General features: G+C 42.9%; 1 protein-coding gene across 2 annotated transcripts in view; it reads left to right on the forward strand.

The window, feature by feature from the left end:
- Positions 1–19,045, forward strand: part of syn3 (synapsin III) — a 479,656-nt gene that overhangs the window by 418,059 nt on the left and 42,552 nt on the right. For both annotated transcript variants that reach the window (XM_086009013.1, XM_086009015.1), the window contains 4 exons: positions 6,249–6,311; positions 14,434–14,576; positions 16,083–16,157; positions 18,508–18,610. In XM_086009013.1, coding sequence (XP_085865139.1) covers positions 6,249–6,311; positions 14,434–14,576; positions 16,083–16,157; positions 18,508–18,610 — 384 coding nt within the window. The remainder of the gene's footprint in view (positions 1–6,248; positions 6,312–14,433; positions 14,577–16,082; positions 16,158–18,507; positions 18,611–19,045) is intronic.

Below are 19,045 nucleotides of genomic sequence, written 5' to 3' on the forward strand. Positions count from 1 at the left end.
GTCTATCGAATTTTGGAAGATGACCAGCAATGCATCTACTATTTCTAGGGCCACTTCCTTAAGTACCCTAGGATGTAGATTATCAGGCCCTGGGGATTTATCGGCCTTCAATCCCATCAATTTCCCTAACACCATTTCCCTACAAATACTGATTTCATTCAGTTCCTCCCGACATCTCTGGGAGGTTATTCGTGTCCTCCTTTTTGAAGACAGAACCAAAGTATGTATTTAATTGGCCTGCCATTTCTTTGTTCACCATTATAAATTCCCCTGATTCTGACTGCAAGGGACCTACGCTTGACTTCACCAATCTTTTTCTCTTCACATATCTATAGAAGCTATTACAGTCAGTGTTTATGTTCCCTGAAAGCTTACTCTCATACTCTATTTTCCCCCTATTAATTAATCCCTTTGTCCTCCTTTGTTGAATCCTAAACTGCTCCCAATCCTCAGGTTTGCTGCTTTTTCTGGCCAATTTATATGTCCTCTCCTTGGATCTTATGCTATCCCTAATTTCCCTTGTTAGCCATGGTTGATTCACCTTTTTTGTTTTATTTTTATGCCAAACAGGGATGAACAAATTCTGTAGTTCACCCATGCGATCTTTAATTGTTTGCCATTGCCTATCCACTGTCAACCCTTTGAGTGACATTCCCCAATCAATCCTACCCAACTCGCGCCTCATACCATCATAGTTTCCTTTATTTAAATTCAGGACCCTATTCTCTGAGTCAACTACTTCACTCTCCATCTTAATGAAGAATTCTATCATATTATGCTCGTTCCACCCCAAGGGGCCTCGCACAACAAGATTGCTAATTATTCCTTTCTCATTACATAATACCCAGTCTAAGATGGCCTGATCTCTAGTTGGTTCCTCGACATATTGGTCCAGGAAACCGTCCCGTATACACTCCAGGAATTCCTCCTCCATGGTATTGTTACTAATTTGGTTAGCCCAATCTATATGTAGATTAAAGTCACCCATGATAACTGCTGTGCCCTTATTGCATGCGTCTCTAATTTCCCGTTTAATGCCATCCCCAACCTCCGCATTACTGCTTGGGGGTCTGTATACAACTCTCACTAACGTTTTCTGTCCCTTGGTATTTCTCAGCTCTACCCATACAGATTCCACATCATCAGAGGTAATATCCTTCCTTACAATTGTGTTAATCACACTATGTTATGTCCCATGGAATCGCTGACTGCCCTGAGGGGGGCCACACTACATTCTGTCCCATGGAATCGCTGACTGCCCTGAGGAGGCCACACTATGTTATGTCCCATGGAATCACTGACTGCCCTGAGGAGGCCACACTATGTTATGTCCCATGGAATCACTGACTGTCCTGAGGAGGTCACACTATGTTATGTCCCATGGAATCACTGACTGTCCTGAGGAGGTCACACTATGTTATGTCCCATGGAATCACTGACTGTCCTGAGGAGGTCACACTATGTTATGTCCCATGGAATCACTGACTGTCCTGAGGAGGTCACACTATGTTATGTCCCATGGAATCACTGACTGTCCTGAGGAGGTCACACTATGTTATGTCCCATGGAATCGCTGACTGTCCTGAGGAGGTCACACTATGTTATGTCCCATGGAATCACTGACTGTCCTGAGGAGGTCACACTATGTGATGTCCCATGGAATCACTGACTGTCCTGAGGAGGTCACACTATGTTATGTCCCATGGAATCACTGACTGTCCTGAGGAGGTCACACTATGTTATGTCCCATGGAATCACTGACTGTCCTGAGGAGGTCACACTATGTTATGTCCCATGGAATCACTGACTGTCCTGAGGAGGTCACACTATGCTATGTCCCATGGAATCACTGACTGTCCTGAGGAGGTCACACTATGTTATGTCCCATGGAATCACTGACTGTCCTGAGGAGGTCAGACTATGTTATGTCCCATGGAATTGCTGATTGCCCTGAGGAGGCCACACTATGTGATGTCCCATGGAATCGCTGACTGCCCTGAGGGGACAACGCTATGTTTCATCCCATGTAGATGAACAAGTTCATTTTGATATGTAACATAATTACACCAGGGCTCTGCTCTGTGTAGTTCCATTCAATGCGATTTTTACTAGTGGTATATTAATCTCATACACTGGTTTATATATCCCTAAAAGATTTTTTGATGGCCCTTTGGGCATCTGACTTTTTCTCTGTGTATCTGTGATAATAGGGAGCTCACGCAATAGACACATCACTGAAATATCTGATTCATAGAAACATAGAAACATAGAAGATAGGAGCAGGAGTAGGCCATTCGGCCCCTCGAGCCTGTTCCACCATTTAATGAGATCATGGCTGATCATCCAAATTCAGTACCCTGTCCCTGCTTTCTTCCCATATCCCTTGATTCCTTTAGCCTTAAGAAATATATCTAACTCCTTCTTGAATATATTTAATGAATTGGCCTCCACTGCCTTCTGTGGTAGAGAATTCCACAGGTTCACCACTCTCTGGGTGAAGAAATTCCTCCTCATCTCAGTCCTAAATGGCTTACCCCTTATCCTTAGACTGTGACCCCTGGTTCTGGACTCCCCGACCATCAGGAACATCCTTCCTGCATCTAGTCTGTCTAGTCCTGTTAGAATTTTATAAGTTTATAATTTCATACAGGTTATCAGCAACAAACATAACCTTGATATGTAAAGACTATTAAAAGAACATTTTTAAGAATATCGAGCATGAAGTGAGGCAGAGTCCATTATATTTATCCAAAGAATGGACCAGTTATCAAAGCAGATTCAACTTAAATCAACGTAAGAGCTTCATGGCACAGTGCTTCAGTGCTCCGACTGATGGGGACAGGCTGTGGGATTTGATTTGCAGTCTTCCATACTTCAGAGCTCTGTCAATCTGTACACTGACCAACAGCACATGGTACTGCGCTCCCAGCCCTCCTCGCTTCAGAACTCCAGCACACTGAACACAAATCAGCAGGGTGTGGCATTGCGCTCGCTGCCCTCTGAATGAAGAGTTACCAAACTCAATGGTATCACTAAAGAAAAACATTGCGGATGCTGGAAATCTGAAATAAAAACAGAAAATGCTGGAGATACTCAGCAGGTCAGGCAGGTCAACAGTATCACCTTGTGGAGGTGCTGAGAATAACCTGAGCACTTTGCCAGAAGGGAGAGAAAAAAACAGTGGGTCATGAATTCAAAAATGTTTAAGCAGCAAAAGCTGATGGACAAGAGTGTCAGACTAACTGGAAGAGTTACAGTATGAAGGAGCTAAATATCAGTAGAGACATATAGGGGGGATTTCTCGGGGGTCAGCAGGTGCGTTCGGTGGTAGGTTGGGTGGGAAAAAACATTTTTTGACAGTGGGTTGGGACCCCGGTGTCAACCCGCCACCACTCACCTTTCCCAGATGTCGGGCCTGTCAGCGCTGAACAGACCCGACACATAGCGGTGGGGGAGGCAATTCAGGTCATTAAGAAGTATTTTGAGGTCGCCCACGGGGTCCACGCTGCCCGGGGATCACGTCAGGTAAGCAGGTCGGGAGTTGTATGACCATGAAATCATCTCATTACTTGACAGCTGCAAATGTGATATAAAAGCTCCCATCTCACAGCTGTTCACTTTCCAAGCTCAGAAGCTGTCGCTTACTGCATTTGGAAGACAGATTGAGTTTTATGCAGGTTACAAGTGTTTGGAGCAAACTCTCTATCCAATGTCACCTCATTGGAACAACCTCTCTCACCATTGACAGATTGCTTCTGTCATCGCAAGTTCACCTGCCGTCTATTACATCACCATCGGTGCCCTGGAAACTCTCTCACCTTGGTCCTCAGAATCCCACCACGATCAGCCCCAACACCAGCAGTACCAACACCACCGCCAACCTTCTCCACAATCACCTGATGCTGCACAGGACACAGGGCATCAGCACCCGAACACATTGCTGCCTGAGAGGCCAGGGATGGCCTCACCATGGCCAAATTTACTTCACTTGACACTACACCCTGGCTGCCACATGATGCGCCAGGTTGGCACCACCCCACACCAACACCATAAAGCATCCCTACAATGCCCAAGCCATTCCTTTCACACGCATGACCATTGCGGGGGTACCGTTATGTCTCACCATTCACTGCAACTCATTAAGCCACTTCAAAAGGTTCACACAAATCTGTCCAAGAACGCAAAGTGTTGAAAATAAAGATTTCAATGTCTGACAGCACATTAACAGAAACTTCACATGAACATTGGCTAAAACACACACGTGCCTACCCTTGTGTGTTGTTAGTTGGTATGATTGAACTAGGGTGAGGGTGAGTGTGAGGGGTGGCAAGTGAGATGGGGAAGTGATAATGTAGATAGAGAGGGCTAGGTGGAGGTGCAAGGTAAGTTGATGTGAGTAAGGATGTGCAGGAGTAGGGTAGGGAAGGCAGAGTGTTGTGGATGTGATGAGTGGCACAGCAGGATGAGGTTGAGTGTGGCTTTGCACGTTTCGTGATCTACTGCGATCATTGAAAGGTTTGTGCCACTGCAGCCTGGTCCTGTTTGTGTCCTCCTGTGCAATGTGCAACCAGGCTGTGTTGGTCTCCTGGGGAGGTCTCTTCTGCCCATTGGAATGGAAGTGAACCTCCCTGTGTGCTCTGACTCCCTCCATAAGCAAATGGAGGGAGTCATGGGAGAGCCTGGGTGCAGCCCTGCACCTTTGTGCAGTGACTGTCAGTGTTTTCAGCACCTCAATGCTGTAGAACACTGACAGCACAAATGTCAAAATCAATTTGCTTCAATTCCTTCAATTGGCTGGGAAATGCATTGGGCAGGCTTAACAAGCCCAATCAGGGGGGAAATCATTTTGGACAGCGGGCTGGAACTGGCAGCGAGGCCGGGACCTGCCACCGACATCGCCTGCCACGGACCTGCCGAGGTTGGTAAAATCCAGCCCAAAGTAACACAGAGTTATTAAGCTCAGTATCACAAAGGACCTGGATTAACATAAATATAATATGGTCAGTAATATAGGCTGCTGGTTGGAAGGGAACTGAACTGACAACAATTACTGAAGGTGCTCATCAACTTGGTGGTGCTTCAATCATTGTGCTGTTTTAACAGAACTTTTATTCAGTTCCGGTGTATGGTTGGGTTCAGTAAATGCTTCAAATCAGGTCCCCCAGTAAGGTTATTTGCACTCTATTATTGAAAGTAAACTCACAAACTAAAGAAAAGGTTGGTACAAAGGTAGCCTGAAAGACTGGCTATAATGTCAGGATTCTTACTCCCCCTAATAATAATCCCAATATCTCTATTCAGGACATGAACCCTGACTGCACACCACAGCTGGCCAACAGGCCTGAAGGCTAGAGTGAACCTAATGAGAAGCACAGTCGTTTACCCACTCTGCTTTCAGTGAACCAAACAGAGCAAGAAGAGGCACAAGCTGGCATGCCTGGCAGAGACAGCTGGCATCACTGCTGATGGCAAATTGTCTGATATGTAGTTTTGATTTTTACTACACTCAGAGTTATAATGCTCCAGGTTGAACTGATCCAGTCCAAATCAGCCCTTTACCCTTATCCTCCTTAAGCATCTTGTAGAAGCTTGCTTAGTACAGCGTCCTGTGCTATTGTAGTTAATTTAATGCACAACTTGTTCCATTCGGGCACACCATGGTGTTGTGCCACAGAGTGGTAACACTCAAATTCTCACCCATGATTTCCAACTAGGGCTGGAAGAATTGCTCTGATTGCTATGTGTGGTGATACTGAAATGTTGTCAAAAAGAATGTGCTCATGGCTTTACTAGATGCAGCAATTAGAGAATTTCCCCCACCCACCCCCACACCTCCTGTAACCACTAGATTGTGCTTCCTAAAGAAAAGCATCCTAGGAGGTACGGAAGTTAACCACTTCCTTGTGGCCGATTCAGGAATAGTAATTGGATTGTCAAGAGGAAACTCTAACAAGGTATCAAATGGATCCAACTTAAAAAATGGGGTGAAATTGTGCTATTAGTATATAAGTTTCACTCACATGAAATTATCCACTGCTTAAACAAAGATGATAAAGAGCCATTAGTAAAGGCCTCCTCTATTAACCATGGATGATCTACTGCACATCAGACTTAGAAGAAATGGAAGGCGAGGGGAAACGGTAAAAAAAAAGGAAAATAAAAGGAATATCTGAATGTTGTATGTATAATAATTGGGAAAGTTCAAAAGACAGAAGGTCCTAAATCATTTGCTTTTCTTTGTGTTTCAGCTCACAATTCCCAAATTCCCAGTGGTTGTAAAGATGGGACATGCTCACGCAGGCATGGGTAAGGTAAGCAGTACCAAATCAAAAGAGGCCATGGACACTGTCCATCCCAGCTGTCCAACATAAATATGGGATGAGCCAGAATCCCTGTGAAGTGAATAGAAATCTGAGCTCAACCATTGGCTCAGTGGGTAATATTTTCATTGTTACTAATTGAATGAGGAGAATCAGAATGGGCTCTGTTACAGGCATGCAATTCTCCCTGCCCGGTTTCCCCCTCGGTGATCCACCCAGGTGGTACTTTACATTAAGCTTGATCAGGCTAAAATCTATCCCAGCAAGTTTATCTAGTATCCAGTTAGGCTGTACAGACAGGAAGGCCTCAGGTTTGATCCCCAATCTGCATTGAGTCACACATGTCAACCTAGAAAACTAGCAAAAGCTGACCAACAGCTTCAAAAAAGCTGACAATTCAAAACCAGTGTTAAGTATAAGCCTATAACAAGTGAAAAGAAGTAATTTCACAAAATGCCGTGGAATACGAGTTTGTGGAACTTAAGCTGTAGATAGACCTGACCTTCCCTCACTTGTACTGGAGGGGCGGAAGCCTGAAGGAGCATACAAGTGCCAAAGGCAAAAGATTTATATTGTAGGGGGATCTGGAGGTGTGCCTACCGCCACCCCAGAAATCTATGATTTTTTTATACTTTATTTTGTGCCTTTTACAGCTTTTTGGAGTCTACAATAACAATAACTTGCATTTATATCAGGGCTGTCAAACAATTAAAAAAGTTAATTGAGATTAACCTCTCAATTAAAAATGTTAATCTCAGTTAATCTTGGTTATAATTGCATATTTAATTGATACAATTACTGCACCCATCTCATTCAAGTTTGTTTTCTTGCTGATGCTATTATTGTTATTACATAGAATTATATAGAAAATGGAACTGTTTATTGTGAAGAACATCAAAAACATTTGAGCCATCATATGCGAAAGTGCAAATTATAAAGGAAAATTTGTAGGCTTCACATAGCTACTGGCAAAAAAAAATGCAACACAGCCTACGAGTCTAAAAAGAACTTTAGTTCTATTTCTTGCTGCCATTTAGCCAATTGCTTAGACAGACAAGTTTGTTTATATTTTCAGGAGGGAATGCCTCCCATGGCACTGTTGTTGCCGGCATTGCTAAGTACTGATTTGCCAGCTTTGCTAAATTTTAATGGGCACCAACACGCTTTGAACACCATTCCAGATCCATGCTGATAACTAGTTTTGCTTTATAACGATCCAAATGATGTTGGTTGGCTCTGTTCCTTCGTATTCATCCTCTGAATCAGATGCCGCTAAGAGGAAGTTCATTTTCTTCTTTGTTGGTTCAGTTTCAGTAGTTAGCGTGCCAGGCTCCTGGTCTTGTGACCCGTGTGACAACAGTATGGTTTGACCCGTGTGACAACAGTATGGTAAGAATTAACTTCCACCCCTTGTCCCTCTCGGATTTTGGAAGGTACTTCGGATTCTTAAACCTTGGGTCCAGCGCTGCCGCTATCTTTAGCTATGTAAGATTGTTGCTTTCTTTGCTTTTATTTAAATTTGCAGTGAACGAGTTCTTAAGCCGAACAACATACGCTGGGTCATCATCTGAGGCAGCCATAACACAAAATAAATGGCACAATACGGGTAAAACTACGGAGCAGGAAATGCACATCTCTTCCCCCACGGAGATCGGTCACATACCTGCACGACTCGAGTTGGGTTCACAAGCTTTGGAGTGCGTCAAATTCAGCAGGAAGATGGGGGGATGGGGTGGGGAGGGCCGAACCACTAGGTTAAATGAGCAATTCCTGAAATGGGTGATTAGAACAATTAAGGGGTGAACGTTGGAGCAGTACAGGGCTATGTACAGAGATGAGAATAGTTGAAGAAGACAAGCACAACAATAAATCATTCATCCAGAATTATAATAACAAAGGAGTAGTTAGAACATTAAAAAATAAAAATGGAGATGAAGTTAAGATGAGGAGATAGTCAAAATAGAAAAGAATATTTTCTATCACTAATGAGGATAACACAAATATGTTGTACAATTATAATACTTCAAATATTAAAAACTCAGTATGACAAAGATACTGAGCAAATTAAAGGGACTGAAGATAAATAAATCCCTTGAACTTGAAGGGATTTATCTAGAAGTGTTGAGAGACTAGGGAGGACTGGCTATCATCAAGAGACAGTCATTGGGTAAGGTGTAGAATGGGGAGTAGGCATATCTATATCTATATTCAAGGGAAACAAATCCGATCCAGGCAACCACAGGCCTGTTAACCTAACTTGCATAGCAGACAAAGTAATGCAAATCATGCTAATGGATAGGCTGGAGTAGGACCTGGATAGAAATAATAATTGAATAAATAGAATCAACATGCCTGATAAACCTCTTGACTTCTTTGAGGATGGTACTGATAAAATAGACAGTGGAATTCCATAAAATGTAATTTATTTTGACTTTCAAAAGTCTTTTGACAAGATTCCATGAAAAAGAATTAAATTAATCTAGAGATCAGAGTATGGGAGTGGATACAAAGTTAGCTAATGGATAGGAAAATCAATGTGCTAGTCATAATCATAGAATCATAGAAATTTACAGCACAGAAGGAGGCCATTCAGCCCATCTTGTCCGTGCCGACTGACAAAGAGCTATCCACCCTAATCCCACTTTCCAGCACTTGGTCCATAGCCTTGTAGGTTATGACACCAAGTGCATATCCAAGTACTTTTTAAATGTGATGAGGGTCTCTGCCTCTACCACCATTTCAGGCAATGAGTTCCACACCCCCACCACTCTCTGGGTGAAAAAAATTCTCCTCAAATCTCCTCTAAACCTCCTACCAATTACTTTAAATCTATGCCCCCTGGTTATTGACCCACTCTGCTAAAGGAAATAGGTCCTCCCTATCCACTCTATCTAGGCCCCTCATAATTTTATACACCTCAATTAGGTTTCCCCTTAGCCTCCTCTGTTTCAAAGAAAAAAAAAACAACCTATCCAATCTTTCCTCATAGCAAAAATTCCCCAGCCCAGGCAACATCCTCGTAAATCTTCTCTGCACCCTCTCTAGTGCAATCACACCCTTCCTGTAATGTGGTGACCAGAACTGCACGCAGTATTCTAGCTGCGGCCTAACTAGTGTTTTATACAGTTCAAGCATAACCTCCCTGCTTTTATATTCTATGCCTCGGCTAATAAAGGCAAGTATCTCGTATGCCTTCTTAATCACCTTATCTACCTGTCCTGCTACCTTCAGGGATCTGTTGACATGCACTATAAGGTCCCTCTGATCCTCTACACTTCTCAGTGTCCTACCATTTATTGTGTATTCCCTTGCCTTGTTAACCCGTCCCAAATGCATTACATCACACTTCTCCGAATTGAATTCCATTTGTCACTGTTCTGCCCGCCTGACCAGTCCATTGATATTTTCCTGCAGTCTGCAGCTTTCTTCTTCATTATCAACCACGCGGCCAATTTTTGTATCATCTGCAAACTTCTTAGTCATACTTCCTACATTCAAGTCCAAATCATTGATATATACTGCAAAAAGCAAAGGACCTAGTGCTGAGCCCTACGGAACCCCACTGGAAATAGCTTTCCAGTCACAAAAACACCCTTCGACCATTACCCTTTGTTTCCTGCCTATGAGCCAATTTTGGATCCAACTTGCCACTTTGCCTTGGATCCCATGGGCTTTTACTTTCATGACCAGTCTGCCATGTGGGACCTTATCAAAAGCCTTGCTAAAATCCATATAGACTACATCAAATGCACTACACCCACATTGACCCTCCTTGTTACCTCCCCAAAAAATTCAATCAAGTTAGTCAGACACGACCTTCCCTTAACAAATCCATGCTGACTGTCCCTGATTAATCCGTGTCTTTCTAAATGAAGATTTATCCTGTCCCTCAGAATTTTTTCCAATAATTTTCCCACCACCAAGGTTAGGCTGACTGGCCTGTAATTACTCAGTCTATCCCTTTCTCCCTTTTTAAACCACGTTAGCAGTCCTCCAGTCCTCTGGCACCACACCTGTAGCCAGAGAGGATTGGAAAATGATGGTCAGAGCCTCTGCTATTTCCTCTCTTACTTCTCTTAACAGTCTGGGATACATTTCACCTGGGCCTGGGGATTTATCCACTTTCAAAGATGCTAAACCCTTTAATACTTCCTCTTTCACTATGTTTATTTCATCTAATATTTCACACTCCTCCTCCTGATTGCAATGTTTGCATCGTCCCTCTCTTTTGTGAAAACAGACGCAAAGTAAAAAGCTTAGTAAAATTAGCTTTTCCCCAATTGAGAACTTTTATTCCTGGTCTGTCTTTGTCCTTTTCCATAACTACCCAAAATCTAACTGAATTAGGATCAGTACCACCAATATGCTCTCCCACTGATACCCTTTCCACCTGCCCAGCTTCATTCCCTTGGAAAGTGTCTTGTCAGACTGAGAGAGCTGTTGAGTGGACTTCTGTAAGGGGCAGCACTTGACATGTGTTGTTCCTTGTCTACAATACTAAAACCAACAGCAAGGTTGCCAGATTTGCAGATGAGAACCATACCCATGTCTTCTGCCTCCACACACAGGTTACCTTTATGGTCCCTAATAGGCCCTACACTTACTTTAGTTATCTTCTTGCTCTTAATGTATTTATAAAATGTCTTTGGGTTTTCCTTGATTTTACTTGCCAATATTTTTCATGCCCTCCCTGCTTTCCTAATTTCCTGTTTAATTTCACCCCTGCACTTTCTATACTCCCCCAGGGTTTCTGCAGTATTGAGCCCTCGGTATCTGTCATAAGCTTCCCTTTTTTTCTTTACCTATCCTGTATGCCCCTTGACATCCAGGGAGCTCTAGATTTGTTAGTCCCACCCTTTTTCTTTAAGGAAACATACTTGCTCTGAACCCTCACTATCTCCTCCGTGAATGCCTCCCACTGCTCTGACAATGATTTACCTTTCTGTCTCCAGTCCACTTTGGCTAAATCACATCTCAGCTTAGTAAAATTAGCTTTTCCCCAATTGAGAACTTTTATTCCTGGTCTGTCCTTGTCCTTTTCCATAACTACCCTAAATCTAACTGAATTAGGATCACTACCACCAATATGCTCTCCCACTGATACCCTTTCCACCTGCCCAGCTTCATTCCCTTGGAAAGTGTCTTGTCAGACTGAGAGAGCTGTTGAGTGGACTTCTGTAAGGGGCAACACTTGACATGTGTTGTTCCTTGTCTACATAAATGATCTGAATGCTAAAACCAACAGCAAGGTTGCCAGATTTGCAGATGACATTAAAATAGGCAGTTGAGAAAGAAAACAAGATGTGGGTCGAGATTTGCAGAGGGAATTGGATCATTTATGCAAATGAGCAGACTGACATCAGATAAAATTTAATACTAAGAAATACAAAGTATTACACAATCGATAAAATAATGTGTGACTAAGTATAAAATGAATGGAATAGAATCTTTCCAAAGTGACTCAAAGGGACTTGGGAATAATATTGGGCTTGTGTCTAGCAACATCTAGGCAATGTGGTGAGGCAATTAAAAAACATAGCAAAATCCTGGGCTATATATAAAACCAGACAAGCTGAATAATTGAGGTTATGCTGAAGCTGAGCAACATAAAATAAATGTGGAACAGGTGCCAGAATTTCTTCACATTAATGGGGGACCTGGAACTCACTGCCGACGGAAGTGGTGGAAGTGGACACACACAATGTTTTCAAGGGGAGACTGGATAGGTACTTGAGGGAAATAAACTTGTAGGGCCACGGGGATAGAGCGGGGGAATGGGACTGACTGGATTGCTCTACAGAGAGCCGGCGTGGACTTGATGGGCCGAATGGCCTCCTTCTGTGCCATTATGACTCTATGACTCTGACTCTATAATGGTGAAAATTTTCTACCAGGCAGGACATCAAATTTTGGATACATAAAGCACAGTGGATAGTCTGGGAAAGCATGAGTACTAGAGGGGTGAGCTTTGCTGGGCTAAATGACCTTTTCTCATCCTTAACTTTTCTGACGTTCTCATGACCGTATTGCCAATTGGCTATTTCTTGAACAGGCATGGGAACATTGGCATTGGAACCTGGATTCCCAGGATCTTTTCTGGAACTCCAGTATGGATACAAATATATAGAGCCATGACTAGTATGGGGTGAATTGTAGATTTTTGCAGATCTGTGGTGCACCTAAGAACCTTCAAACAAATGAGAGATCGCAAGGACCCAAACTGCACCCAGAAACAGCCATTATATAGAGTTAGACAGGTTGGGCTGATTTTCGCTTGGGGAAAATTGGTAATAATGGGGTGGTGACAGCCTAAAAATGGGGTCCATAGCCTTACTGGCTCATGAACCCCGACGATCGGCCCACAGAGACTTTCACAGGGCCTACCATTGGACGCTGAAGTGCCTGTCTGAAACAAGCCCCTTTCCCATGCAAATTAGGGTCCTAATGACGTAGTTAGGACCCCAGTTGCAATTTTAAGAGACAAATTCATCGGATCTCAAGTATGTACTAAGTATAAAAATCACTCATCTACTTATTGAAGTGACAGCTGGCTGTTTAAAACAATGAATGGTAAAAATGTCACACATCCGCAAATCTGATGTAACAGTTGTACCCCTTCATTGAGAGGACACGAGTTGTTTAAAAGTGCACATTATACACCTGATGTTAAGCTAAACAGTTATGAATTTTCGAAGCAGCTAGCTGGAACTTTGACGGACTGCTTAGCAGGTGTTCCTGTACACTCTGTGAATCAGAGCAAAGTCTACAGTGAATGACAGCTGAAAGAGTCTGTAAATTATTGCCCAATCAAGTAGTGCACGGATCCCTGTAATTGGATGAATTGAATTCTGTGTATCCGAGAAGTTTCACATCTTGCTTTTTCTCCGTCATTCATCTATGAAATGAAAATAATAAAACTGTAATAGAATATTCAACAAACTCAACACACTGCTGACTGAACCATAAATACAGTGAAAGATGCATTATTCCCAGTGGTAAGGATACTGAATGGAGGTCTCACTCCTACCTTAGCTCATACTACTCTCTCCTCCTTGTTGGAAAAAGTTTAATGAATTGATGAGGGCCGGCACGGTAACATATTGGCCACTCTCCCTTTCCTTCCTTGAGCACCATGGGCACTAATATACTATTCAGTCTATAAACCTAATAGCTGCACAAATCATCTTTTACACTGTGATTAAGGTTTCATTAACTCTCGATATGACAATATATGTATTGCCATCTGTACTAATGGGAATGACTTGCACGGTGAAGCTTGAAACCCTTTCCTCCACTTTAATAGGGTGATACCAGTTGATCTAATACATCAGCTGTGTGTTGCCACCTAGGAGACATCCCTCAAATGCTAACCTTCACCGAATTCACTCAATTTTGTCATCACGCACATGAAAGGCAGGGCAGGGGGCGGGAAGGGACATTCCACAAATTAGAGAACTGACACTAAGAGGAACAGGCCTTAGAGCTGATGGGAATGCACTTTTGTCTAACTGTGGAAGATGGCAAGACCAGTGGGACAGTGCAGGCAGCAGGTTAGTGGGTGCACATCTAGATAATTGCCACTGCATCCCTGTGAAGCAGCACATAACTGGAAGCTTTCACATACTTTTCTGTCTTAATCCCAAGAGAGTAATGCTCACCCATTTTTAGTTTATACCATCCTTTCCAGTAGATCCATCACAGCAATGGGAGGGCAGAGGATGTTGAAGAGAAGGAAGATGAGGAGGAGCAGGAGAGCAGAAATTTATTCTTCGTCAACTATGATGATGATGATGATGTCTATGAGGATGATGCTGAGGAAAAGCTAGGGACAGGAGTCCCTGTGTTCCTTTGTCCCAAACCCTGCTCTCTCACTTTCACACACCAGTTCAGATACCATTATCTGGAGGAAATGAGCTAGTGTAAGTGAGGATGTGGCACTGAGTGATTTCACAGAGCTCAATGGAACCACAGGAGTGGGGAATGGATGCACACATATTGGTAGTATTTTTGTGGACAACAACTTTTCAGATGCTTTGTATGGTTTAATAACAGTGCTCTTAACTCTTTTTATTTCTTTCTCTTTCTCCTGCTGGCCTGGATTTGTCTATTACAGATAAAAGTTGAAAATCATTACGACTTCCAGGATATAGCCAGTGTCGTGGCCCTCGCAAAAACTTATGCAACTACAGAGCCTTACATTGACTCCAAGTACGACATCAGAATTCAGAAGATTGGGAACAATTATAAAGCGTACATGTAAGTATCTGCCATTTTATCTACTGTGAAAGTCATTCAACATGGCGAACTTCATAATGGTATTGGTGTTTCAAAGTGCTGAAATGTAAGGGGGAATGATGCATTATTACTTCCACCATTCTCCACATTTTAAGTTCCTGATATTGATTGTGTGATGGGAATATGCCAAGTTGAGCCCAGGGGCTCCCTACAAGCAGGGGAAAACGCTAGTTGATAGAATCGTAAGTCACTTTTTCTACTGAGCCTGGGCTCAGGTCATCTTTGTGCTCTCGTGAGGTATTGTTGGGCCGGGTTTCTCCTACTCTGTCCTACATCTGTCCTAAATCAGGGATGATCAAGATGATTTGTTGCACAGACTCTTTTATGGACTCAGCCCAACCTCATCAAATCTTCTGAAGAAAGGTTCTGTCAAGTTTAAGAGAGGCAGTATTATCTAAACCTCTTCTCAGTTATTTTAACTTTAGCAGCTGCAAGTAGCAAAAAGGAATGTATTTCCAAGTTTCCTAAAGGGAAGTTCCTGATCTCCATGCAACAGATACCCAACCAATGACAAAGAAAAGGTTAAGAACTTGCCAGATTAAGATCGTGGTGCAAATCTGTGATTGTGACATCCAGAGAAAAAGGTGAAAAAGGAATGAAAGAAATTTGTTTAGCAAATATCTGGAACATCAGGGCTAAAATTCCTATTTTCCATAAGGACTTAAGCCCCCAGCAAGATGTGCTCCATATATACCCAAAGGCACCTCCAATGCAAGTCTTTTCAGGTATCTGATTGGTCAACACAGCAATAACTGTTTAAAAATTGATGTTTTCCTGAGTTCACAAAATGTCAGAGGATCATGGGAACCTTTGGAAACAGGGCTCTTTGTATCGGACAGATCTTTCCATACCTGAGGTTGGTTTAACACCAACTTTAGGTGCTTTGAATCACAGTGTGCAGCTGACTGGTGGCCGAGTACCATCCACTGCTTGTATCATTTTAGGTTATGATGCAGGAAATCCTGCTTGGAAGTCAAATATTGATGCATTCTGCAGGTTTCTATTTAGAGTCATCAGTAGGAATTTAAAATAAAAACAAAACTGTCTGGTTAGTTATCCACACAACAGACAACATGCTCCACACATATTTAGTTTCACTGTGTGAGCACTGTGTGGTAGGATGGTAATACCTGACTTTCACATCATGGTGAGTTTCCAGTTTCAAATCTGCCACTGGAGGGGAGGCTTAGGGATAAGCGGGTGAGTCACGTTGGGCTATGCTGGTGAAACTCATATAGTGTGACTGGCTCAAGAGCAACGTAATAGGCAGACAACAGGTCGCACATGAGATTGAGAGAAAATGACAACTAGAAAACGTGCTTTTCAAGGCAGGAAAAATGGGGATCTATCCTTTAACCAAATTTTTTTGCAGCTGTTTTACTTCTGCCTCTGGAAGATGGCCTGTGGCGTTGTAAAAGGATGCTGAGTATTATCCTGTTTGTAACATTGTACACTTCTGTCTTTCAGGAGGACTTCAATTTCAGGAAACTGGAAAGCAAACACTGGCTCTGCCATGCTGGAACAAGTGGCCATGACCGAACGGTAAGCATTTAGACCACATAAACCCAAGTCAGGATACAAAACTCTACAGTGGCGAATTCAGCAGTGTACGAGATGTTAAAGAAGAATTATACCAGTGAGAGAAAATTTAAGCAGTGCTTTCTCCATCCTTATTTCTTTATTTAATGTAGCCTCACTGGGTTAACTTATCTTCAGCTAATAAAGATCCTTGTGAGTTGCTACTTCTTTTGAAAGTGGGTCCTCTCTCCGTGATTTTTGTCAATGATGATTAAACCTCAGGCGAAGCCAAGAAGCATATAATGCAGTGGTGTTTCCTGGCTCTATCCCCTCCTACTTCCCTGTAAATCTTCACTATCATAAGGCACGTTCATATCATGGCCTTACTGGAAACTGTACAAACTAATCACAATCAGAAGAATTGTTTACAAGCCAAAAATTCATAATGTAAATATGGCAAGCTACCGAGGGGAAAAAGACAACTGGAAAAGTACACTGCTTTCATTCAGAAAAAGGAGGTAGAATTTATCTCTTAACCATTTTTTTGGGGTTACCTACTCCAACAATACAATCTAAACAGAAAATGCTGGAAATACTCAGCAGGTCAGGCAACATCTGTGGAGAGAGAAACAGAGTTAGCGTTTCAGGTCGATGACCTTTCATCTTTATATTGGAAACCTCTATCCTGGCATTCTTGAGAACATGAGAACACTGTATCATAGCTATATTGAAAAGTTGACAAAATGAGATCAGTTTTGTAGTGGTAACAATCCCCCTTGGCAGATTAGTTCTGTATGGTATTAGTGTGGAAGCCCATTCTACTGCCTAGAAACAGCCTCTTAGAGGTAGAAATGATATAGACGCTGGCAGCTTTGATTGGGCCAGTGCAGTTTGCTGAACCAATCCAGCGCCTGGTGCTGTCTTGCTGACCCATTAAAGTATCTTGGGGGTTATTTTGGTGGAAGGGTGAAAACAGGTACTGTGCTGTGCTAATAAGACACGCCTGTTTGAAAGTCTTGTTTTAGCACGCAATTTTGGTCCTAATTGCTCATTACCATAATTTGAACATGCCCGGAGATGCTAAAACAGAGACACCTGCAGGTTTAGCACTCAAGCGCTGATTAGGCGCAATTTTTGTAAAGCCGTATATGTGGGCTCCATGCACCCACTTCCACTGAAGGTGTGCAGTGGGCTGGCTGACATAAAGCGGCAATTATCAGGGTGGCTCAGGGACCAAGGAAGAGGGCGCACAGGTTCTTGGACGAGGTCCTGGTGGAGGAGGTCCAGAAGGGGAGGGATGTCCTGCACCCGCGGTGGGTGGGGGCAGAAGGAATGGAGCCCACCTCACCCTCTTGTCCCTCTCTCTCCCCCGGCAGCTGGTACTGCTCTGCCTGACCTTATATCCTCCTCCCATTCCTCCTCCAGACCAAGGGGGACCCCTGGTAAGATGCCGATGATCAAGCACTCCCTTTCTCCTGGTGACTTCTATAAGGTGTCCAACAAGGTGGAGTAGCACAGCACTTATTATTTTTAGGTGAAGTCCTCACAGAATTTCTGGAATAAATGTTGCTCGAGTGTTGGTGAAGTCTTCACAAAGTGTCCCAGAAAGTCTCCCGACATGTTTCAGAAGTCCTCTTCAAACCTCCAGCAGCAAGTAAACAGTAAAAGGTGATATGCCTTTAAGTAGCACTCGAAATCCTCTGCAATGACTAGTTTATTCTGCTGTTCGGAGAGGGCATTAGGTCAAGCATTAGCCACCAAAATGATGTGTAGCCTCCTTAATGAGCGCTAGCAGGCAAGTTAAGTGGCAATCAGCTGCTTAATGATCCTCTGGGTGGCCATTCCTAGCACAAGCTTCAACTCCTTTACCAAGGTGGCGCCTTGCGCTAAACACAGACCAAACTTGCGTTTCAGTTTAAGACCCCAGATTGGCCATCTCGGATGCTCTTTAGCGCCTAAAGTATTTGGGGAAAATCGCCCCTCTTGAGGTTTGGCCATAATTCTGTGAGAATAGACAGGCATGTTATGTGGAAATTACATTTTGTCTTAGTGAGCATGTCTAGAGACTGCCACCCACAATGCATCGTCCCCATTTATGATGTGACAGCAGTGAGATGCTACACAAAATGCCTGTTCCCAAGCTGTCAGTTTCAAGAAAAAAAGCATAAGACATTGGAACAAAGAATAACAGAGACATACCAGAAAGTGTGCAATGTCCTACATGTGGGACATATGGAAATTGAGATGAATAGTTTCCTTTAATGAATTACAGCACTGAGATGGTGCAGCACACTGGGAGAATGCATGATACAGCGTAGGGCACAAACTCTAGGGTCTCACTGGAGCTGACATTTCAATGGAAACTCTCTTGCAGCTATCGAACGTGGGTGGATGCCTGCTCTGAGTTGTTTGGTGGCCTGGACATCTGTGCGGTAAAAGCTGTACATGGAAAAGACGGGAAGGATTATATAATTGAGGTTAGTTGGATGCCCCAAGCCCCAGTTTGTGATGCATTTCTATACTGTGAATGTTGACCTTAGTATCAAGACTTTTTCATCTTGTGTGGGCCCATCTTCTGGCTGGAGATAAACTGTTTCACAAGCAAATTATTAAAACAAAGGATTGTTTTCCTGAATTAGTGGTTTACAGGAAAAGAACTGCCATTTTAAGGTTGGACGCATATGGGTACAATGGATATGCAAGTTACAGTGGGTGCAACACAAGTGGTTTATTCCACACAAATCACTGGGTGAGCTATATTGTTTATTCATGGAATATAACATTACATCATCATTTTAAAGCTATTTCTAATTTCGTTTAATTTTGATTTTACTATTCTGACTGCAGAGAGTCACTCATTTTCCATTTAACTGCGCGTATTTTAGCAGCCGATTTTAACAAGGTCCACCTGG

Source organism: Somniosus microcephalus, chromosome 16 (genome assembly GCF_052327205.1).
Source record: "Somniosus microcephalus isolate GS21.2 chromosome 16, FLI_Smic_1.0, whole genome shotgun sequence".
In the NCBI taxonomy this organism is placed as follows: Eukaryota; Metazoa; Chordata; class Chondrichthyes; order Squaliformes; family Somniosidae; genus Somniosus; species Somniosus microcephalus.